General features: G+C 38.1%; 1 protein-coding gene across 2 annotated transcripts; it reads right to left on the bottom strand.

Moving 5' to 3' along the window:
• Positions 1–985: 985 nt before the first annotated feature.
• Positions 986–25,343, bottom strand: LOC149133712 (uncharacterized). Of its 2 annotated transcripts, none has more exons than XM_089358627.1 (3): positions 24,993–25,343; positions 12,260–12,414; positions 986–4,869 (listed from the first exon to the last, which is right to left on the bottom strand). In XM_089358627.1, exons 1-3 carry the CDS (start codon positions 25,259–25,261, stop codon positions 4,712–4,714), a joined length of 582 nt encoding a protein of 193 aa, XP_089214753.1. In that variant the 5' UTR covers positions 25,262–25,343; the 3' UTR covers positions 986–4,711. The 2 variants fall into 2 exon arrangements, with proteins under 2 accessions (XP_089214753.1, XP_089214752.1); XM_089358626.1 differs by lacking the exon at positions 986–4,869 and adding an exon at positions 7,464–7,788.
• Positions 25,344–25,768: the final 425 nt, after the last annotated feature.

The raw sequence follows: 25,768 nt of genomic DNA, 5'->3' as shown, positions 1-25,768 counted from the left end.
GTGGGAGGGGACTAATTGATTACATTGACCCTCGTGTTTCACTAGTACTTAATATTTCTTTATTGTCCACAGGGGGCTAAACATAGAGGAGACAAACAAGGACAGATGAAGGGATTATGTTGATTACATCGACCCCAGTGCATAACCGGTACTTATTTAATCGACCCCAAAAGGATGAAAGGCAAAGTTGACCTTGGCAGAATTTTAACTCAGAACATAAAGATGGATGAAATGTCACTAACCATTTTGCCCAGCGTGCTAATGATTCTGCCAGCTGTAATAAAGTGGATTCTAACTCTCACAGAAAAGTTGATTATTTTGTTATTTCTCTCCTTCCTAATTCATTTTTCAGTCAATTTAGTTTTGCATGATATCAAGATGATATAACATCCATGAGTCTAATATCCCTTACAGATACAATTGGCATTACATTGGCACCACTTGTGTTGATCTGGTGCCTCCATGATATTTGACATGGTTCAGAAGGCCAAATTGGGAATGGAACGGTCTAGCGCACTGATTGGCATTCTTTCTTTACAAAAGAACATGTAGTCAGCTTACTCCATACTGCTGTCGCTAGATAAAGAAGTTTTGCTCAGAGCGACTATGTCAATGTTGAAGCAGGCGAGTTCTTGGGAGACAAGTGCAGTACACCTTTCAGTTTGGTATGTGGTTTGCATGTCCATCAAAGTTCTCACATTCCATGCTTCCAAGGTCGGAGAATGGGATCGAATGGCAACACATACATACATATACAGTGCAAGCCCAATTTTTGATGTAGTTAGTTAGAATGCCACATGGAACTTTGCATGTGAAGTTTACTCAGCTAATATAGAATGAGTTGCTATTGCTTTCGTAAAATATTCCAATCAGAGTATAACAGTTTAGATGGTTAGGTTGTTCTTCCATCTAACGGGACTCTGCTCAGAAGGCTGTAATATTACTGTGGTAGTAACCAGGTAAAGAAATACATGGAACAAGATGATAACTTTAAATACATTTATTGTGGTTACGTATATATACACAAGCTGAATGGAAGTGGTTGATGAACATTTATTCATATCTCTACATGCATCTGCATGGGTTGTATGTTAGCTGCTAACCCTGGTGAGGAACTCACGAACAGCGATGTTAGAACCAGTGTTGTGCGTTGTGCTGAGTAGATGTTGTCAACGACGCTGGTGAGAGACATCATGGTGGCAATGAAGATGGAAGTTGCTGTAATGTGGTCAGTAGTTAGACCTTAGAAGGTCTGAAACCAACTGATGTTGAAACTAGAAGGGGTGAGCTTTTAAAGCTGATGGGTGGCTCAAATGCAGTTTGGAAAAGACTGTCTCACGTGACTTATTTGAAGGCTGTGATTGGTTGGGTTGCATATTGGTGCATGATAGAGTAAGAGACAAATTGCACCAATACCAACCAATCGGAGTGGTAGACACAACGGGTCCAAAACAGCGCCCAAAGGTTAGCTGTTACCTGCTACATTTGTATGTCTGTTATATAATAGAGAGAGGAAGTTCACTAGAGTTTGCTACAGCCCCCCCACCACAAGTCATTTTGTGGGAGAAAAAAATAGGAGTTATTATAGGAAGATATTTCTGTAGTGAAGAGGTGAAAATGGTTGCATAGCCAGCAAAACTTGATATGAAAACATGATGGACCTATGTCTAGCTAAGTGGAAATCACGGGAATGCGAAAAATCAAGGTAAATGAGAGAATATTGGCTGTTGTGAGAATGAGCAGTGTCAAGAATTTGCCTGCAACACAGTGAGTCATTTGCAGAGGCAAGGCTGTAGGTGCTAGAAAAGTGACAGTGACTATCAAAGCAAGTCAAGCCATAAAGATGGCAACAAAAGAAGTTCCAACATGCAAGAGACTTGATGTTGATCAAGCACCAAAGGAAGAAAATGCATGGAATGCTACGTGATGCAAAGAAAAATGTGTTTAGAAGAGGTGGTTTGTGCATCCTACAAACCAGAGAAGAAACGCATGACAAAAACACGTAAGAAGCTTTTTTCCAGATGAGGAAAGGCTTGAGAAAAACATTCTGCTAGATTAAACCTGTGTCGGAGTGGATAACATGAGGCAGACAGCATGTATGTGTGTGTATACGTATGTATGAACTTTGAGCAAAAAAATTTTTTAAATATTAACAAAACATTTAACAATCAAAAGAGGAACAACAAGGAAAAAACATTTAGCAAAGAAAGGTGCCCAACAAATAGAACAAAGCATATATGTACAATGATACAGAAAGAGAGAATATGTGAATGCGGTGTCTTTAGCAGCATAAGTCTATTCTCTGGAACAGTCACTGGTGAGGCAAAGTTAAGAAATGTAAATAGTCTGAGACAATTTGTTCGGCCAATGAACTGATCTGCCAGAACATGTCCTGTAAGGTGTAGAATGTGTTTTTGTAGTTGGTGTTTTGGTGAGTGGGGGGTCGTGCTTGTGTGGGTGGGGGTGGCAGTGTTTGTGGAATGATGGATGTGTCAGCAAGTGGCATAAATGTTTTGGAAAAGGCTTTTTTTACTCTGTTGATAGAGACAGTCTCTTTTTTTTCCATGAATGTCCAGAGTGAGCAGTTTCGGTGTGCTTTTAAGAACGCAATAGGGTTCAGTGTAAGGAGATGTGAGTAGTCCCTTGACCGCATCATTTCATACAAACGTGAGTCCAGGTAGAAATAGCCAGAGGTACTGTAGAGGAAATAGACTGGTCATGAGGAAGCATTGGTGGCAGGTCAGCAAAGAATGATCTGAGTCGCATGACGTAAGATGTGGGGTCTGCATTTGGTAAGTCAACAGGCGTGTAGTGTGTGCTGTGTCATGTCACCATTTTAGTTGGTCTGGAACGTTGTGGTCATCATTTTAGTAGGATAAGTGTTCATGCTGTCTCGGAAGGATAAGTGTTCACTTTAGTTGAATGAGTTGTATTTTCCACATCGGGTCACCAGTTTAGGTGGATAGGTGCTATTCCATCTAATAACTCTGTTCAGAAGGCTGTAATGTTACTGTGGTAGTAACCCGGTAAAGAAATACATGGAACAAGATGATAACTTTAAATACGTTTATTGTGGTCACATGTATATACACACAAGCTGAATGGAAGTGGTTGATGTACATTTATTCATATTTCTACATGCATCTGCATGGGTTGTATGTTAGCTGCTAACCCTGGTGAGGAACTCACGAACAGCGATGTTAGAATCAGTGCTGTGTGTTGTGCTGAGTAGATGTTGTCAACGACGTTGGTGAGAGACATCATGGTGGCGATGAAGATGGAGCTTGCTGTAATGTGATCAGTGGTTAGACTTTAGAATGTCTGAAACCAACTGATGTTGAGATTAGAAAGGGTGAGCTTTTATAGCCGACGGGTGGCTCAAATGCAGTTTAGAAAAGACTGTCTCACATGACTTATTTGAAGGCTGCGATTGGTTGGGTTGCATATTGGTGCGCAAAAGAGTAAGAGACAAATTGCGCCAATACCAACCAATCGGAATGGTAGACACAACAGGGTCCAAAACAGTGCCCAAAGTTAGCTGTTACCTGCTATGTTCGTATGTCTGTTATATAATAGAGAGAGGAAGTTCACTAGAGTTTGCTACAACAGAAATATATTGGGAATTACTTCAAATAGTTATAAAACATTAATAAATAAAATACACTAGACTTCTTAATCAAGCTTGTATAAAAAGAACAACAGTATGAATTTATGTGAATATCAATGCTCAACTTTAGATAATTTTGATTTTTAGAATCAGAAACACATTCTCTAATAATATCCTGCTTGTATGTAGTAATAAATTTCAGTTGAAATATATTTGTTAACTCACATAATATCACAATTCATATATATTGATTTCAGATTTTGGCACAAAGCCAACAATTTCGGGGAAAGGGGCAAGTTGATTACATTGAAACCAGTTCTCAACAAGTAAATTTTTTATCAACTCTGAAAGGATGAAAGGCAAAGTCGTACTTGGCAAAATTAGAACTCAGAACATAAAGACAGACAAAAATGTATATGAAGCATTTAGTGTGGCATGGTAAAACCTGCCAGCTCACTGCCTTAACAATTCATATATATATTGAGATACCATCATTCATTATTAACAATACCATAATGTTTGCACATTTAACATATCAATTAAAAAAAAACAGTAAGTAAAAAGATGTATCAAATATGACTAGATAACAAAGATCAAATCTAATTATAGTTTTTACAAAAAAAATATGCTTTAATAAAGTCAGTCTTTACAGCATTATATTAGACAATTTTTAGTATTTGCATTATAAAGTTCTTTTGTGTTGATTTTGAGTCAGTCACATTTTCATTGATGTATAATGCATTAGTTTATCATGTAGCTCTTCACTTTTAATGAAATATTCTGCAGCCAATATTTGTAACTAGTATTGTTCTTGCAATATCAATTATTTTACAAGCAAATGGAAATTCAGATATATATGTTAAAATAGTGAGATATATCTGAATTACCATAGGACATTTAAATACTCCATTAAATGAGATAAATGTAAAATTTGGAAAGATACATTTGGAATTAAGAGATTCAGATGAGTGTGGGACATGCAATAATTATAAGTAGTGTTTTTTAATTGCTTTCTTTGGTAAATTATAATTATTAAATAAGTACACTAGTATTGTCCCATTTATAAGTAATCATATACTTTCAACTATCTTTAATTAATTGTCTTCAACTGAAATTACTATGGGTTCTCTCATCTATCAATTCATGATTATTGTGAACATTTTTGTCTTCTGTTGACTGGTGTAAACAATGTTTTGCACTTTCAAAATTTGGGTCAAGGTTAAGAGCATCTTGCATGTCTTTGATAGCTTCATCAAAGTAACCTGCAATTCAGAAAACTAGTTTAGTAGTAATAAATCAACAGTCAAAATAAACAAACAAACAAAATGAAAAAATATCTATATAGATTTACAAAATTTACGGCATACAAATAAATATCTAAATGCCATCAGTGATTTTTGAAACACACACATACATTACCTGTCTGTAATCATCTGTTACACTATTTTCCCTCTTTACTGCTCTTCTATCCTATTCTGTTGTCACATCTTTTTCTTAACCTCTCTCTTTTTCTTTCTCACTTTCCAGGTGGGCAAGCTATGTATTCACCTCTTCAGCAAGACACCTGCTCCTCTCCCTCTATCACAGTTTCTAATTCCTCTAGTCTATACCCTGTTCAATTGAGGGAGTCTTATCTTGTAGATACTTGGTAATCTCACCAGTGCTGGTGCCATGTAAAAAGCATCCAGTACATCTGTTAAGTGGCTGGCATTAGGAAGGACATCCAGCTGTAGAAACCATGCCAAAGCAGACACAGAACCTGGCAGAGCCCTGTGGTTTGTCTGTTCTTGTCAAAACATACAACCCATGCCAACAAGGAAAAAAGGATGTTAAATGGTGAAGATAAAGATATAAGTGTGTGTGTGTGTGTGTGTGTGTGTGTGTGTGTGTGTGTGTGTGTGTGTGTGTGTGTGTGTGTGTGTAAGTAATCATCATCTTTTAACATAAATTTTCCATGTTGGCATAGTTTGATGAGAGCTGTGTTTTAGCAAGGTTTTTACAGGTGGATGTCCTTCCTAATGCCAACCACTTTATAGTGTGTATTGGCTGCTTTTTTCTTGGTACCAGCACCAGTGGGGTCACATAGTAACATGTAAGGCAAGACAAGGTCTCCTCAAATGGCAGGATGTAGTATTGAGGGAGGTGACTTTGTGCCAGTTGATGAGAGGTTAAAAGAGTAATAGAGGGATAGAGATAGGTGTCCTGCTGCAGAAGAGTTGCAAGAACACACCAGTTGGAGAATAAGGGAGAGAGAGAGATAATAGTAGATATGCGTCAGGACATATCCTCAAGGCATAGTGGTAGGTGAATATAGGTGAAGTGGTACAGAAGTTTGGACTGGGAAAATCATCATAACTTAATGTCTGCTTTCCATGCTGGCATGGGTTGGATGGTTTGACAGGAGTTTGTTGTTACATGTGGGAGGGACACAATACTTCTAGCACTCAATTTTGCTGACATGTGGGGTGGGGGGTCTTCTCTAGAACTCATATCACCAAACATCTTGGTCCATTGTCATTTTGTCCATGAGCCCCAAAAGATCAGTCATCACTACTTCATTCCACATCTTCCTGGTTCTCCCTCTTCCACAGGTACCATCTACTTTCAGTGACAGGCATTTCTGTATACAGCTGTCTTTACTCATATGCATCACATGTCCAAATCAATACATTCTCCTCTCCTGCATGCCACATTTAAACCCTCCTTATGCTTAACTTTTCTCTCAACACAGTTGTGCTTTGTCGGTCATGCACACTTATGTTGCAAATCCAAGGGAGCATACTATCTTCATCCTTCTCCAGTCAGAGCCCATGTCACACTACCATGTAATATAACCATTCTCACACAAGCATCATATAATCTACCCTTCACTCTGAGAGAGAGTCCTTTTGTTGCTGACAGAGGTAGTAGCTCTCTGAATTTCATCCATCCTATTCTTATTCTAGAAACAACACTTTCAGAGCAGCCACCACTATTATTAAATAATAGAAACTATCTACTACTTCAAGGGAACATCGTGTCTTAGTGCTTATTGTTCCTGAGCATCTGCCACACATGAAAGTGACTTTATCTGTTAACCTAACTGCAATTCCACTGCATCTCTTATGTGTCCAAAGCTTACACTTGGTGCACTTTCCTACATATTGGGCAAGGCCATTTACCATTTATCTGCTTTCTCACTAACAATAACTTTAGTCTTTGCTAAGTTAACTTTAAGGCCCTTTGATTCCAGGTTTTGCTTCCAAACCTGGAACTTCTCCAATTCTGCTACAGATTCTGCAAACTATGGTGAATGAGAGTGGATTAAGAACTGATTCCAGGTGAACCCCAACTTGTACACTAAATTCATCATCGAAAGAGAAAATGGAAGTTAAGTTTTTAATCTTTGTCTTATTTTATTTTATTGTGTCTGGGGAGAGTCATTCTCTTTTAGTGCCTTATTATTTTATTTTATTTTAATGTAATGCCATTTAATCTCTCTCTCTCTCTCCCATTCTGCATCCTTGCCCAGTTGATTTCTCATCTGTTTATTTGTTATTATGTAGCTTAGATCAGTACGAATTCTTCTATGTTATATGTTAGCAGGTAGATTAGAACAGTATGGTTTTTTTATATGCTCCTAAGTTTATATGATGATATATAGTTTGAAAAGTTAATTTATGATATTATGTGGCTTAGGGTGTATTAATGATAATAATTACAATAAAATGTTGAATAAAATCATAATTAACTGATCCTCCTGTATTTTCTTTTACTCAAAACCAGGAACTTTTCAGCACCCACCCGTATGTTATACACACACACACACACACACACACACATATTTTTATATATAAGAACACAAATGAGTCAAAGGTTCACTACAGCTGTTTCAGAAACATCTTTTTTATTGACGAATAGTTCAATTACAACAATTATACCATGTAATAGCTGTTTAAAAGTTTAGCTTAGAGAAAAAAATACAAGGTGTGGATTGACCCTCTCAATCCACATCTTGTGGTCTTTATTACTCAAAATGCAGTACAGCAAATGGTAGAATACTTCTAATATCATAAAATACAAGCAAAATAGGTACTGCAGCAGTTGGTATCTGATTTGAAGGGGAGAAGAGTGGAAGTCAGCTCTGAACTGCTGGAAGCATTTGAAGCCAATGAAGACTTGCTCATTTGTTTCTTTCTGATCTGATGACAGACAAAACATGATTTATCTTTAAGCATGGAATGGAATCACACCTCTTCTCCAAGACCTCAAATGTTCAAGAGCCAGTAAACAGAATAAGTCAGGGCGAGAGTTTTTTGGGATAAGAAAGGATTTATTCACTTTGATTTTCTGGAACATGGCTATACAGTGACCCATGGACAGTACACTGAAACACTCAAAAAGCTTACAGAAACCATTAAGTAAAAGAGACCAAATAATCTGAAAATGATCCACATTCACCATGGTAATGTGCAAACACACATCTTTGACAAAAGTCAGGCAATCAGCAAACTGAAGTTGTCTGTTGTCCTCCATCATACAACCTAGATCTGGCATCTTCAATGTCCACTTGTTTGGTCCAAAGAAAGATAGTGTTCAAGGAACAATGCTTTAATGACACAGATGAGGTGAAAGTGGTTATTGAGAAGTAGGTACAGCAGTGTACACCTGAATTTTTTCAAGAAAGATTTGAGAGTTGGATTCAGTAGTGGCACAAATATATTGCCAGTGATGAATATCATATTGTGTAGTATCTTTGTATAGAGGAAAAATTACTCTCCCAACATGTGTAATTTGAATGACTTAAGTTTGTTAATATAAATGTTATGCCCATGTTTTGCACATTACTTTCAGTATAACCATTGTGTATATATATGTGTGTGTGTATTAACCATCATCATCGTTTTACGTCCGTTTTCCATGCTGACATAGGTTGGATGGTTTGACTGGGATCTGGGAAGCCAGGAGGCTGCACCAGGCCCCAATCTGATCTGGCAGTGTTTCTACAGCTGGATGCCCTTCCTAATGCCAACCACTCTAAGAGTGTAGTAGGTGCTTTCTACATGCCACCGGCATAGAAGCCAGTCAAAGCTGCGCTGGTATCGGCCATGTTTGGATGGTACTTTTTATGTGCTACCGGTACAGCGGTCACAACTACAATTTCCATTTGATTTGATTTTGATATTGCCGTTGATGATGTACTTGACTCAATAGGTCTCCTCAAGCACACATACACACATATATAGGGGCAGGCATAGCACCTTAAGCAAGTGTCTTCTATTATAATTCTGGGCTGACTAAAGCCTTGTCAGTGGATTTGGTAGACAGAAAATGAAAGAAGTCTGTCATATATATGTAGTTGTTTATGTCTCTTTATTTTGACCTCACATCGTAAGTGAATGTAATTCATTTTCAATATTGGGAAACATGTCTGGCCATAGCTAAGTATATACCTAGCTGGTGACAGGAAGGGTGCCCAAATATAGAAAATGGAAAAACAATGTATATTGATATATATCATCATCATCATCATCGTTTAACGTCTGCTTTCCATGCTAGCATGGGTTGGACGATTTGACTGATGACTGGCAAACCAGAAGGTTGCACCAGGCTCAAATCTGATCTGGCAGAGTTTCTACAGCTGGATGCCCTTCCTAACACCAACCACTCCGAGAGTGTAGTGGGTGCTTTTACATGCCACTGCCACGAGGGCCAGTCACACGGTACTGGCAACGGCCACGCTCAAAAAGGTGTTTTTTACATGCCACCTGCATGGGAGCCAGTCCAGTGGCACTGGCAATGACCTCGCTCGAATGATTTTCTAACATGCCTTCAGCACAAGTGCTAGAAGGCGACGCTGTTAACGATTACACTGAAATGGTGCTATTTACGGGCCACTAGCACGGAAGCCAGACAGCTGCTCTGGCAATGAATACGCTCGGACAGTGCTGTTAGTGCTCCACTGGCGCAGGTGCCAGTCATCGAGTATGGTTCAATTATAATTTCGATTTCACTTGCCCCAACAGGTCTTCGCAAGCAGAGTTTAGTGTCCAATGAAGGAGAGGTTGGCATGAGTGCCAGTCGTCGGATTCGGTTCAATTTCGATTTCAGATTTCAAATTTCAAATTCCAAATTTACTTGCCTCAACAGGTCTTCGCAAGCATACTGGCTTCATTCCTTGTGAGCTTACGCATGTCCTCAGCAGTCACGGCCCATGTTTCACTGTCATGTAGCATGGCTGTTCATACACATGCGTCATACAGTCTGCCTTTTACTCTGAGTGAGAGGCCCTTTGTCACCAGCAGAGGTAAGAGCTCTCTAAACTTGGCCCGGGCTATTCTTATTCTAGCAGCTACACTTTAAATGCACCCTCCCCACTACAAACTTGGTCACCTCGGTAGCAGAAGCTATCAACTACGTCTAGTTTTTCTCCCTGGAGTGTGGCAAAGGTTGTTTTCTGCACATTTTCAGTGTTTATTGCTCCTGAACATCTGCCACATAAAAAAACTAACTTCCTAGTTAACCTTCTTTTGATATTACTACACCTCTTATATGTCCATAGTTTACACTGGGTACATCTTATAGAGTTTCTACTTACGCCTTTTCTACAGATTGAGCAGGGCCATCTACCTGAAGGGGTTTGTGTTTTGTTTACCTTCCTACTTATTAGGACTATGGTTTTAGCTAGGTTGACTCTAAGGCCTTTCGATTCTAGTCCTTGCTTCCACACCTGAAACTTCTCTAGTTCTGATTGTGTGTATGCTTGTGTTATTCTAAGGCTGTGGTGGATATGTCATTTGTTGTAGATGCATTCAAAAGGGGTCTGTATTTTGTAATAAAGAGAGTCTCTTTACCAATTTGTTGGCTACAGGTTGTATCGTCCTTGAATTGGTAGAGGGGAAAAATTCTGAAGCTTGGATTTTTGTTATTGGCGCAAATGTCGATGTGTTGACTGAATGCTATTTTTCTGTTTTGGGGAATTTTGATCTGGGATCCATGTAGAGCCATCCTTTGATGTAGACTGTTTTTTGTTTGGCCAATGTATTGCTCTTGACACCCAGAGCAGGTTAGTGCATATATCAGGTTCTCCAAAGCAAATGTGAAGTTGCTTTTCACTGTGAAACGTTCCAGTTTGAAGGAGAACTCTGATCCCTCAATTAAATTGACGCATATCCCAACACAGAAGTTGTCAGTAAAAAAATACGGAAGACCCAACTGTGGGATATGTGCCAATTTAATTGAGGGAACAGAGTTCTCCTTCAAACAAGGACAATGTCTCACAGTGAAAAGCAGCTTCACATGTGCTTTGGAGAACCTGATTTACAGGGTGAGGAAGCAACTGGACTAGATTAGAAATCTCCATTTCAAAAGCTGTGTTACTGCTTGCATCTTTGATTTGTTCTGCATAAAAAGTATACCACTCTGTAGGATTTGATGAGAAATATTTTGGGGATTTTGGTTCATTCAAAAATTCCACCGATAAGTACAAAAATAATCAAGTTTATGGTTATTTTTCATTTTATTTTCTTGATATAGTATCACACAATACAATACTATTACATTTTTACTTTATCCTTACTTGCATGGATAGATTGGTCTATTATTAAAGCTGAATTACTTTTATTCCATTGCTACTTAGACATCTTAATTCAGCAGTCATAGAAATAAATGCCTCTCGATTTCTTAAAAAAAATTACAATGGTTTACTACTTCTTTGAACATCAATTTTTCAATGAGCTATATTTCTTCATTTCGTTATCTTTTCACTTTTTAGTTAACACTTCATCCTATGTAAACCAACACGTTTTTGTTAGTTGTTAAGCTTATTAACTTAAGGCCTTATTTTTCATGCATTTTTAGTATCGTTAGTGGCCCCCATCATGCCATGCCGTCTATATCGCCTTTTCAATGGTTGCGTCATTTCAAATGCAATTGTAAGCTATGTGTTTTTAGTTTGATGAAGACTGTTCACCCGTATTTAACATTTTTTTCCTTTCTCGGTCACGGTCACCTTAAAAATCACACGCCGTCCTCTCAATGCTGCACAACTCTCTCTTCTTATTGAACACCGGTTGTCTATGTGCCACCCTCCCGTTAGTCCGAGTAAGTTTTCTATTAAATTTTCCTTTCCCATTTTTCCAAACCATTCAGTTTGCATTTTGTCTTTTAGGATTGGAAAAAACGGGAGTGGGTGATGTCAAAAGGACTGGCATGTGCAACCTGATCACTTCTGCCAGTCAAACTCCTGACTCATGCATTCACGTCGCGACACTGATTCTGCAAAATTGAGTTGTGTGTGAGTGATCGCTTTTTGAGAGACTGTATTATCCATTTGCATAGTATTTTTCCAATTAATTTTTTAATAAACTTTTCATTATTAAAAAAAACTTTTTAGGTTTTTAAAATGAGTCAGTTCAAGAACAGAACCCGAATGAAATTGCGTCAAAAAGCTAGTATATATATATAAACCTATTTAGATTAGTTAAATGACAAATTTTTTTAGAGTGATTAATCTTGAAATTCAAAGCTCAGTTGAACAAAATTAGCTCCAAAACAGCTTGCAGAAAGATTTTCATTTTATAAAGAAACACCAGTCAGATAACTGAAGAAATAATATATCTTCAGATTTTGTAACAATGATAAAAAAAACAACAAAATGTGCAATAAACTCACCAAGCCTGTAATGAATAAGTCCTCGGTTATAATAGGTTACTGGAAGTTGAGTATGATCTAAACCTTTTGTATAATCACTAACAGCTTCAGGAAAGTCAACATTCAAATATCGAAGATGACCACGATTGTTGTATGCCAGAGCAATCTGTTCTTGTCTACAATGGAAATGAATGACAATTCCTTACATGGAAATTATGTCAGGCAAAGGGAAATGGGAAGTTGTATCAATCATGTATTTCTGAAGAGCATTAATGAAAGTTCTAACTAGAAATCAAATTACAGTTGCAAAATGAATCAATTCAAGAAAAAAAAACTTACCGAAAAATTCAGAGCTTCGCACAGGAGTAGAAAATAATACAATAATATTATATTTAAAAGATATGAAATAAAAAGAAAAAATTACTTTTGAAGTAGAGAAAAATAATATTTCTAATTAATTCTAAATATCCTTTATCTAGGTACAGACAAGGGTGTGTGGTTAAGAAGTATGTTTTGTAATTCCATGGGTTCAGGTTCAGTCCCACTGCATGGCATCTTGGGTAAGTATCTTTTACTGTTACTCCAGGCTGACTAATATCTTGTGAATGAATTTGACATGAGTATGTGGATGCCCATCATATATAGATGACATCTTCATCATCATTTAATATCCACCTTCAATGCTGCCATGAGTGAGATGGTTTGACAGGATCTGCCAAGTCAGAAGACTGCACTTACACGTGTGTGCAGGGAAGTTGTGATTGTCTCTCACCATTTGACAACCAGTGTTTATTTCCCCTGCCCTAACATAGCTGTTTGGCAAAGGAGACAGATAAAGTAAGTACTGGGGTCAATCGATGGCCTAATGCCTCCAAGGCAGTGCTGTAGCATGGCTGCAGTCCAATGAGTTACACAAAGAAGAATAAAAGAATCAATGTTTTTTTTTGTTAATCCTTGTTTTACTAACCTGCATGAAACTTCTCCTGAACCTATGACATAAAATTTTAATTTTTTTTAAGTTTTCATGTTTAAATTAGAACCTTCAGTCAGTTTTACATAAGAACTTTTTGATAAATTCCAAACAGATTAGAAATAGGAAAATCAGTTGCTTTACAAAACTCTTCAAAATTCCCAATTATTTTCAAAATTAACCGAAATACACAATAGAAATATGGCAACAAAAGGGATACTATTTTTTAAATTTATTTATTACTTTTAATAGAAAGATGGTGAACTGGCAGAGTCATTAAAGCAGGCATGGGCAACCTACTGCCCATGGGCCAGATGTGGCCCACGAAGCTTTTTTTCTGGCCCGTGGAGACTCATAGTAGCATGGCCGTGAAGTGGTTAATTTTCTAATCTGGCTGACTAGTAGAGTAAATAGGCAAAAATGAAACAAGCTTTCATGGAATGCAATTTAACAAAAATTCTAGGAAAGGTGAATGGACTAAATTCGTAGAATCAAAATAGAGAAAGTGAAACTCATGTTTCCCTGAAAAAGAGACAGGAAACATCAGTAATAAAATAAAACTAATCTTAAGCCCTACTAATCAGTGAGTAGCTAACTTTCAATCCGTAAGGTTCTCTCTTCTTGACACTAACGAATAATCAACATGTCATTCACGCACTCACTCAAATTCTCTCAAAACCAAGAACCAGTTTAGTGAACGACCAAGCTACTAACTCAAGACATTCCAAGCCTTTTAATTTGCTAATATGCAAAGGCCAGAAATAACTCAACTCAAATGCATTTATCCAAATAATTGAATATCAAGAATATCAGCTATACACAACATACTGCTTTATTCTTATTCCTCTGATCAAGTATGTATTTTCCTTATATAAAGTTTATATTTCACACTCCAATTTAGGCTCTGTTATTTATCACTACAATCTATATTTTTTCCTCGAATTATCCAACCCTTGAATGTCATCATCAAAAAAGAGAAAAGTGGATAACGAATCCCGAGTGTTTCAAGAAAAGTGGACCAATGATTATTTTTTCATACAAATCTAAGACAAACCAGTGTGTTTACTCTGCTCAGAATCAGTTTCTGTCATTAAAGAATATAATGTAAAAAGACACTACATCTCCAAACGCTCATCTCATTACTTAAGTTTTCAAGGTCAACGTAGGAAAGAAAAAGTTGAAAATTTAATAAAAGATTTGAAAGAACGCAGACAATTTTTGTCAAGAGATGTGAAGATACTGAAAATATTTATGCTAGTTATATCATTAGCGAGAAAATTGCAAAACATTCCAAAAAGTATTCTGATGATTTAATTTGTAAAATAATGCCTACAAGCAGTAGTTGAAATATTTTGTTCAGGTAAAAAAAAAGTGGTGGACATTGGAATTAGACACTTAGGGAAAATGGCTGTAACTTTTTTATTTTTTAATTTTGACGATTTTCGTTTTCGATAATGTGTTCTATATGTCACGGTCATGCGATTCCCCCTAAAAAAAATTTTGGACAAACGGGGTTAGGGTTAGGTTTTGAGTTAGGGTTCGGGTAAACCTAACCCTAACCCTAACCAGATTTGGCTGTTATTTCTAGCATGTAAATAGCCTGCTTGGTGAGGGGAGGAATTGAAATTTTTCAAACAATTTTTTTTCAGAATCGGAATCTCCATAGCCTAAAACGAGGGATTCCGTAAAAAAAATAATAAATAAGGGGGGGAAAGGTTCAGATTACATATAGTCCATCTGGACCAATGCAAGATTTGGATTGTCCGCGTTTAGCTGTTATTTCTAGCATATCAAGTGGGGGGGGGGGGGGGGGGGGGGGTCCAAAATTTTTTTAAAGGGGGAATCGCATGACCGTGACATATAGAACACATTATCGAAAACGAAAATCGCCAAAATTAAAAAATAAAAAAGTTACAGCCATTTTCCCTCAGTGTCTAATTCCAATGTCCACCAAAAAAGTAATTGATAATATTAGTTTGTCTCGTAACAAGACGGGCTGACGAACTTGCAACTAATGTAGAATTAGGCTTGAAAAGACTTTCTTCGCATTTTAAATATTTTTCCTTAGCTACTGATGATAGCATTGACATGTCAAATACAGTCCAACTTGCGGTTTTTGTACGCAGAATTGATAAAGATTTAAATATTACAGAAGAAATGCTTGGTCTTCGGGGAATGAAAGATACCACCGGTGGGGAGGATATTTTTCAAGAATTGAAAATTTTAATGGCCAGATTTAATCTACATTTCAAAAACTTTCATGGTTTATCAACAGATGGTGCTCCTGCTATGGTTGGTCGTAAAGCAGGCTTAGTTTCTAAAATCAGATCAGAATTGGCTTCTATGAATATAGATACAAAAGATTTTTCATTGCATAATTCACCAAGAGAATTTGTGCACCAAGCCACTCAAATTTGAACATGTTCCCCGCCCCAGGGTCTCACAGGCCCATACCTCCCACAACCTCAGGGTTAGCACTCTCAATGTTGGCACACTGAAAGGTAGGTCTGGTGAGATTGTTGAGATGCTTGAACGGAGATGTCGATATCTGCTGCCTCCAAGAAGTAAGCTGGAGACGAAGTTCCACTAAGTTCCTCACACGCAAAGAACACAGGTACAAGATTTTCTGGACAGGGAACACAGATGGGGTTGGGGGCGTGGGTATACTTCTTGCAGAGAAATGGGTGGATAAGGTAATTGAGGTAGCCAGAGTATGCGATAGAATACTTAAGATTAGATTAGTCCTTCACCATGGTTTAGCAACAATTATCTCAGCCCGGGCTACCTGATGGACAGACTACCTCTGTCGACAAATGACAGGGACCTTCCCGTTGTGGCTGGTGACTTCAATGGACATGTTGGACAACAAAGGGGCGTATATGGAGGCTATGGTTTTGGCTCCTGCAATGAGGAGGGAACCAGGCTGCTGCAGTTCTGTGATGCAAATGACCTTATGGTCTGCAATACTAACTTCAGGAAACCTGCCAGTCACCTAGTCACCTACCATTCTGGCAGACACACTAGCCAAATTGACTACATCCTCACCTGGAAAAGGGAAAGATGGCTGCTTATAAATGCCAAAACCTTCCCAGGTGAAGAATGTACCCCACAACATAGACTAGTAGTTAGTGACTTCTGGATCAGGGCTAAGTGGTTGCCCAGAAGACGACCAGCATGGAGGAGAAGGGTCTGGAAGCTCAAAGATCCTGCGAATGGATAGAGATTTAGAGACTTATTACTCATAGCCTTTGACGAAATAGAAGGAGAGATAGCTTCACACAATGTAGAAGACAACTGGAGGTTTCTACGGGACAACCTGCTGAGGGCCACAGACCAGATCTGTGGATGGTGCAAAGTCCCCTCTTGACCCAAAATAACATGGTGGTGGAACAATGTTGTTGACAGGGCTATTAAACAAAAGAAACAGGCTTGGAAGAATGGTGATAGCAGGGAATTGTATCAGACTGCCAGAAGGGAAGCTAGGCGACAGGTTTATTTAGCCAGAGGGGAAGCAGGAAAGAAAAAAATTGCCAATGTTCTGCGCTGTGAGGACCAATGACTTGAGGTATTTCATGTTGCAAGACAGTATGTCTTGCAGCATAGGCGGCGAGCTGGCAGAAACATTGGCACGCCGGACGAAATGCTTAGCAGTATTTCGTCTGGCTTTACGTTCTGAGTTAAAATTCCGTCGAGGTCGACTTTGCCTTTCATCCTTTCGGGGTCGATTAAATAAGTACCAGTTATGCACTGGAGTCGATGTAATCGACTTAATCCCTTTGACTGTCCTTGTTTGTCCCCTCTATGTTTAGCCCCTTGTGGGCAATAAAGACATAAGACAGTATGTGAGAGAGAATCGTGATGTCGTGGGAGAGAAATGTGATAGTACACTTGCACTAAACGATGCTGCAAAGGAAAAGGTTTGGAGACGCCACTACGAAAGGTTGCTCAATAAAGAGAATGAATGGAAGAAAGAGAGTCAGCTAAATGTCGACCCAACAGAGGGACCAACTATCCGAGTTGACAGTACCATGGTAGATAAAGCTATTAAGAGTATGAAGACAGGGAAAGCCCCCGGCCCATCAGGAATCACTGCAGAGATGCTCATAATATCTGGCAGTGTCGGTTATAGCCTAGTCACCCGTATTGTTATCCAGGTGATACACGAAGGAGTCATACCCAATGACTGGTGTAGCAGCACCATAGTCAAATGCTACAAAGGTAAAGGTGACGCTTTAGATACAAATAATTACAGAGGTATCAAGTTGTTAGATCAGGTAATGAAAGTCACAGAGAGGGTCATAGCTCAACTAATTAGGGAGAGAGTCAGTTTAGATGAGATGCAGATTGTATTCGTGCCAGGGAAAAGCACCACTGATGCTATATTTCTGGTAAGACAGCTGCAGGAGAAATACCTAGCCAAAGATAAACCACTGTACCTGGCTTTCGTTGACATGGAGAAAGCCTTTGACAGGTTCCCCCAATCCCTTATCTGGTGGTCAATGAGGAAACTAGGGATAGGAGAATGGTTAGTGAGAACTGTGCGAGCCATGTACAGAGATGCTGTCAGTAAGGTGAGGGTTGGCAACGAGTACAGTGAAGAATTCCGGGTAGAGGTAGGGGTCCACCAAGGGTCAGTCCTCACCCCACTCCTATTTATCATAGTCCTCCAGACAATAACACAGGATTTTAAGACAGGATGCCCCTGGGAGCTCCTCTATGCTGATGACCTTGCACTAATTGCTGAGTCACTATCAGAACTAGAGGATAAGTTTCAGGTGTGGAAGCAAGGACTAGAATCGAAGGAGCCTTAGAATCAACCTAGCTAAAACCAAAGACCTAATAAGTAGGAAGGTAAACAAAACACAAACCCCTTCAGGTAGATGGCCCTGCTCAATCTGTAGAAAAGGCGTAAGTAGAAACTCTATAAGATGTACCCAGTGTAAACTATGGACACATAAGAGGTGTAGTAATATCAAAAGAAGGTTAACAAGGAAGTTAGTTTTTTTATGTGGCAGATGTTCAGGAGCAATAAACGCTGAAAATGTGCAGAAAACAACCTTTGCCACACTCCAGGGAGAAAAACTAGAAGTAGTTGATAGCTTCTGCTACCTAGGTGACCAAGTTTGTAGTGGGGAGGGTGCATTGAAAGTGTAGCTGCTAGAATAAGAATAGCCTGGGCAAAGTTTAGAGAGCTCTTAGTGTGCATACTTAACAGAGTAGAGTGTAAGTACTTTGAGAGAAAAGTTGAACCTAAGAAGCATCAGTTGTGGTGTGCAAGATAGATGATTGCACTGGTATGGACATGTGGCAAGAATGGATGAGGATAGCTGTGTGAAAAAATGCCACACCCTAGCAGTTGAGAGAACTTGTGGAAGTGGTAGATCGAGGAAGACCTGGGATGAGGTGGTGAAGCATGACCTTCAAACATTAGGCCTCACCGAGGCAATGACTTCTGACCAAGACCTTTGGAAATATGCTGTGCGTGAGAAGACCCAGCAAACCAAGTGAGACCATAATCCAAGGCCTCTGCCAGGGGTGTAGCCAGCCCACTTATGCGTACCTTTCCTTCATTGGACACTAAACTCCACTTGCGAAGACCTGTTGAGGCAAGTGAAATCGAAATTGAACTAAATTCGAAGACTGGCACCCATGCTAACGTCTCCTTCATTGGACACTAAACTCAGCTTGCGAAGACCTGTTGGGGCAAGTGAAAGTGAAACCGTGATGGCACCTGTACTTGTGCCTATAGTAGAAAGTATTATTATTATTATCATTATTATTATTATTATTATTATTATTATTATTATTATTATCATCATCATCATTAACATATTGTTGATATTATAATTGTTATATGTATATGGTGTTGACTACAAGATTTGAACTTGTCTTTTCACTGTAACAAGGACTTCTAACATAATGGTTCTTCTGTTATTATTGTTATATGTATATGATGTTATTAGAAGAACCATTATGTTAGAAGTCCTTGTTACAATGAAAAGACAAGTTCAAATCTTGTAGTCAACCACCTTTTGTCTTTCTTGAATCTATAAAATCAAATACCAGTCAAGTACTGGAGTCAATTTAATCAACCATCCCTCTCCTCTAAATCTGAAGTGTTATGCATCATCATCATCATCATGGGTTGGACAGTTTGACAACTGTCCAATCCATGCCAGATTGGAGCCTAGTGTAGCCATCTGGTTCACCAGTCCTCTGTCAAATCGTCCAACCCATGCTAGCATGGAAAGCAGACGTTAAACGATGATGATGTGTGATTAAAAGGAGAATTCATTGAACTCTTATGAAGAGCAGGAAGGTGTTGGTAGTCAGAAGTTACATCTATGAATATATTATTTTACCCCTGCTTCGTTAAAATCATATATCTGCAACCAAGGATATAAAATCTTTCAATAACTATACCCCACTCAGTTATAGGGGCTTGCCTTGCAGGTACTTGGTAACCTGACCAGTGCTGGTACCACATGAAAAGCACCCAGTATACTCAATAAAGTGGTTTGTGTTAGGGAGAGCATCCTGCTGTAGAAACCGTGCCAAAGTAGACATTAGTGGTTGGTGCAGCCCTCTGCCTTGTTAGGTCCTGTCAAATTATCCAACCCATGCCAGTATGGAAAAAAGGGACATTAAATGATGATGATGGTGACAAAGAAAGGTAAAATTACTTTAACTTAGAATGTAGATGGAGTCTGAACTCTTCCTAATATATCAACATAAATGAACTATATTAAACAGGGTTTCATACTTTTAAATGAGATAAGGAATTCCAGGCTTATTTATAAGCTGGTAAAATAAAAAACTTTCAATATATCCTGAGTAATGTAAAGAATACCATCAGAAAAATTTTCAGTACAAAGAAATAATGTATTTAACACTTTCAATCAATTCAGTAAATCTATATAGTAGACTAAGTGAAAGAAATGAAACACAGGCTTGTTGCTATTGAGCTTTATTATTATTATTAAGATAAATGTGGCAAGCTGGCAAAACTGTTAATATGCCAGACATAGCCCTGACTTCAAAATTGCTGGCTTTGTGCTAAAGTTTGAAACAAATTATCATTATTATTATTAAAGCAGTGCACTGGCAGAATTCCATGTACAAAAACCGCAAGTTGGACTGTATTTGACAAGTCAATGCTCTCATCAGTAGCTAAGGAAAAATATTTAAAATGCAAGGAAAGTCTTTTCAAGCCTAATTCTACATTATTATTAAAGCAGTGCACTGGCAGTGCCAGGCAAAATGCTTAACAGTATTTCATCCGCCTTTACATTCTGAGTTCAAATTCCACTGAGGTTGACTTTTCCTTTCGGGGCCAATAAAATAAGTACCAGTGAAACACTGGGGTTGATGTAATCGACTAGCACCCTCCCCCAAAATTTCAAGCCTTGTGCCTTTAATAGAAAGGATTAATATTATTATTATTATTAAAGTAGTGTCCTGGCAGAATTAATAGCATGCCGGACAAAATGCTTAGCAGTGGTCTATCCATCTTTATGTTCCAAGTTAAAATTCCACCAATGCCGATTTTGCTTTCAGGGTTGATAAAATAAGTAATAGTTGAGCACTGAAGTTATTGTAACCCACTTATCCCCTCCACTCCTAAAATTACTGGCCTTGTATCAAAATTTGAAACAAATTATTATTATTATTAACCGGCAGAATCGTTAGTGCGCCGGACAAAATGCTTAGCAGTATTTCTCCCGTCATTATGTTCTGAGTTCAAATTCCACCAAGGTCAACTTTGCTTTTCATCCTTTCAGGGTTGATAAATTAAGTACCAGTGAAACACTGGGGTTGATGTAATTACTAGTCCCCCACCTCCAAAATTTCACACCTTGTGCCTATAGTAGAAAGTATTATTATTATTATTATTATTATTATTATTAACATATTGTTGATATTATAATTGTTATATGTATATGGTGTTGACTACAAGATTTGAACTTGTCTTTTCACTGTAACAAGGACTTCTAACATAATGGTTCTTCTGTTATTATTGTTATATGTATATGATGTTATTAGAAGAACCATTATGTTAGAAGTCCTTGTTACAATGAAAAGACAAGTTCAAATCTTGTAGTCAACCACCTTTTGTCTTTCTTGAATCTATAAAATCAAATACCAGTCAAGTACTGGAGTCAATTTAATCAACCATCCCTCTCCTCTAAATCTGAAGTGTTATGCATCATCATCATCATCATCATGGGTTGGACAGTTTGACAACTGTCCAATCCATGCCAGCTAGCAAGTCTGAGTGCTGTACCAGGCTCCAGTCATCTATTTTGGCATGGTTTCCACAGTTAGATGCCCTTTCTAACACCAACCACTTTACAGAGTGTACTGTAAAATATGTGGCACCAGCACAGGTAACAATTTTATTAATAATCAAGGGGTAATCAAACAGGAGGTTGCATTTACATATTTTAGATAAAGGATTAGAACTGTCCCTGATGTAGCAGTTAGCTTCACAAGGACTATGAGCACAGAAGCAGTAAACTCAGATGAAATAGTCAATTGACATTTCTAACTGTTGTCATCACATTTTATCTGGGCTAAGATGCAGTATTTCAAAGCTAGTAGGGAGGGAGTAAGTTGTTAAATTGAACCGGTAAAATAGAAATGAAAAGTAGCCCTGAGCAAATGAGGAAGCCCTTTTTATATATTCATGTATCTATTGCGTGGTTTAGTCTGAGGAAGGACAGCATCCACAACTATTTTCAGGACTTCCAAAGCTCTTGAGAAAAAGGGAGAAAGATTTTGATGCCTTTAGTCCGGACACCTAGTTTGAATGCTTGTGACAGAATAAAGGGTTAGGCAGTAGTGATAAACCAGGTGACAAGTAGTCTATCTGATGAGCTTTTGTATAGTTTCTACCATCCCAATTTCACACACAAGCCTCAGGTCAACCCAAGCCTATAGTAGAAGTTACATACCCAAGCTGCTTACCAGTGGAATCAAATTTGGAAATATGTTATTGTGAAGTTAACTTCTTAATCATACAACTTTTCCTGAGTCTTAACTGTCAAATCTCTCTTGAATTCCACATTAAAGCTTGAAAAATGAAAAATACTTTTCATTAAAATGAAAAATACTTTGGTACCACTTACTGTCTGCTAGCATCAAATACTCAGGTGAGTGGATTGTTATCATCCCTGTGGCTAATGTTGGTGGCCTACTCAGCTTGGATGAACTTTGTGTCTCCATTGCTCTCAGAATGGGAGCTGACATACGCACGGGTTTGATCTGTTGTTGTGGCAGGCTCCTCAACTCCACAGGCCTCCATAACCTTTCTTCTTGCCTGAATGTTGGTCGCTTCACGTGTTATACAGAGTTGAACCTGATACTCAAGAGGAGCTTGGCCGGGGCAAACATCCCCTCCATCTTGGAACCATCTGAAGTGTCCAGATGTGATGGGAAGAGAACTGACGGCCTCACCCTGTGCCCCTGGTCGCAAGGCAGATGCCTTGTCTGGGGTGTTACAGTTAGCGAGTCCTTTGCTTCTTCTCACATCCTAGATGCTGCAGTCAGGGCGAGATCCACAGCTTCTGTGGCTGAGCGGAACAAAATCCTGAAATAGCGCAACCTGTTAGCCAACTACAGTTTCCATCCTGTGACATTCGTGACGTTTGGTGGGGTTGGACCACTAACTGCAAGTTTCCTGTCTTCAGAGGCAACTGGTGAGGCTCGTGAGGGCGCTTGGCAGTTCTGGCGCATCAGCCTCGCCAGCACACTTGCAGCGCCTCAACAGCCACTAGAGAGGTTTACCAACGCCCCCAATTTTTCGACCCAAGGTGGTGAATTGTTTTGGTTTTTTCTTTTTTCTCTTTAATTTTTTTTTTCAATTATGTTCTGTATTTTGACCAATTTTGTAAAACGGTAAACACTGTGAAGGCAATTAACATAAGTGAACAATAACAAAAGAAATAGGTTAGAAAGAGCAAACACTCTTTCAATTTACGTATTACAACAGGTAATACATTTGATTTGCATGGACACTGCACTAAACCATATCATCCACTCGATCGATACACAGGAAAGCAATTGTTAGATTAATGTCTCGCAAGGGAAAGCTTTTAAATAGCCTGTTTCATTTAGAAAATCTATTAATCTACATAAAATTGTGTTTAACATAAAGCCCAAGTTTATATTTTAAACTTTGGCTAATACAATAGGCCTGGATATACTATCTGCCGGGAGCAGGAGGGGGGGGGGGAGAGAGAGAGGGGGGCGAGACGACCATGGCTGGAATGTCTTTGATCTGAAGTTTGTTCGATCAGAGATGATCTGGACTTCAACAATTAAAAATGTTCTTATTGAGAGTCGATGTAATTAGCAGAGCTCAAAAACGATACAACGGTATCTTCTACTGATATGACGGGGGGTGAAAAGATAGATAAAATTATTTCCAACAATATAGTAGAGTTGATTCCCACTATATGACTTGTACCGAACTAAAAAAATAAATAAAGATCAAGAATTTCAGAAATTAGCGTTAAAAGATTTTGGTATTTTCATTCTTTAATCTCTCTCTTTCTTTGTCAAGTTCAGTTGTCGTAAATGTTTTTGTCCGTGGTGACTATTTAAAAGTAAAAACATTAATTACTCTATAATATAACCAAGCTCGATTTCAACGGCTTTTGTTGTTTTGCCCAAGGTCAGTTGTAATCGACAGACCTATGATCAAAAACCTTCCAACAATGACCAACCCATCATTTTTCCAGGTACACTATATCAAGAATTACAGCATCCAAGGTGTCTTTCTTTCTCTTCCTATTTGTTTAAAGATGGTAGAGCGTGATTTGGAGATTGACTGTTATTTCTAGCAGGTATAGCAACACATAAAGGTATCCACGTTGGCTTGTCTCTGTTACGTTGTTTTGTTTAATAGATTAGCTGAAAAATCAATTTGAAATTCGCCAAACGTGTTTTTAGTTTTGGTCTTCCATTATAATTAATTCTATTCACATTTAGGATACTTTATGGAAAATATTATTTCGCCCTCCAGAAAGACGAAAGGTGAAGTTAATCTCCGATGGCAGTTGGGGTACAACAAGGGCCATAATTAGACGTCTAATACCCTAGCGATCCACCGGGACGGATCGGTTAGGTAGTCATCTATACAAACGCTCGTATTTACCAATATATACATATATACACACACGATGTCGACTTAAAGAGGGGGAAGCCCAATGCAGTCATTCGACTATCGTAGAGGTTACCTGAAATACATTATCTACCGTCTTCATAAGAACAGTTGGATAATGTAGGCCTAAAAACGCTACATATAATGCGGGATAGACATAAATGGAACGCCTTTGATTCATAGGTCTACTTGATCATGGTTGACCTGGGGCATATAATAGTAATGCAGTCGATTCTGTAAGCTATGTCTTTTAAAAGACGGAGGTAGTATAATGGTAAACGCAGTTACAGTAAAATGCAGCTGAATCCCAGACAAGCGCTGATCGAAACAGTCTCATGATGATATGACATTCCGTTCGTGACCATTCCGTCTCTTTTGTTTGTATTTTATTTATTTATTTTTAGATATAGCGTTCTAGGGTCACATTACGAAATCTGTGCGTGCGTTTTTTACTTTGGTTCTTTTATTTAAGACCATAGTGTGTGATTTGAGAGGAACTTGGCTATAACTATTTTGTTGACTATGTTGAGAGGGTCATATACATGAAGCAGAGGTAGTAAGTTATAAGATAAAAGATTGGTTAACAAACATAGAAGACAAAAAAATTAAGGAACTCTTACAGCTTAAATTTTACTGGTTCGTTCGGAAGCACCTTTAGCTTACACTCAGCAAGATCTATGAACTGAGAATATCGATTCATTGCTTCCTCACGTCTGCCATAACTGGCCAGTTCTTCAGCATTCTGAAACATGGTGGCGATGTCTTCCATTTTTGTGAAAACAACAGAAGATAAAGAAAATCCTTTAGAAATAAGCTGTCGACGAGGAAATATCAGTTGTCTACTGATAGCTCTGGAATTATAATTAGTTAGCTGTTTGACCAGGAACATTCACGCACTAAATAGATAAAACAAATGAAGAAACATGCTCGGAGAAAACCGTCAACAAAGCGTCACCGTTTGTTGGTTATTCAAGAATTATAGAATGAAGCAGCCGAATCATTCGCTTATTCCGATCTACTATTCTGTTTTTGTTCGAAAATTTATTCTTTTACATTCTCTATTCTCGGAATGTATTCGTGTTCAGTGTCAAATTAAAGAAAAGGATGAAAATTGTCAAAAGCTTTATCATAATCAAATGCGACTTTGCAGAAAAATATTTTATCAAACAAAATTATATATATATATATATATATATATATATATATATATATATATATATATATATATATATATATATATATACATATATATATATATATATATATATATATATATCAACAAAACTGTCCAACGAACGGGAACATGAAACCCTGAGTAACAGTTTTTGTGATATTTCTGCTGCTTTTTAATGAAGTGTTTATATCACCATCATCGTTTAACGTCCGCCTTCCATGC

The sequence above is a fragment of the Octopus bimaculoides genome, chromosome 10, assembly GCF_046866305.1.
Source record: "Octopus bimaculoides isolate indiv1 chromosome 10, ASM4686630v1, whole genome shotgun sequence".
NCBI lineage: Eukaryota > Metazoa > Mollusca > Cephalopoda > Octopoda > Octopodidae > Octopus > Octopus bimaculoides.
This window is presented reverse-complemented; position numbering and strand designations above follow the sequence as displayed.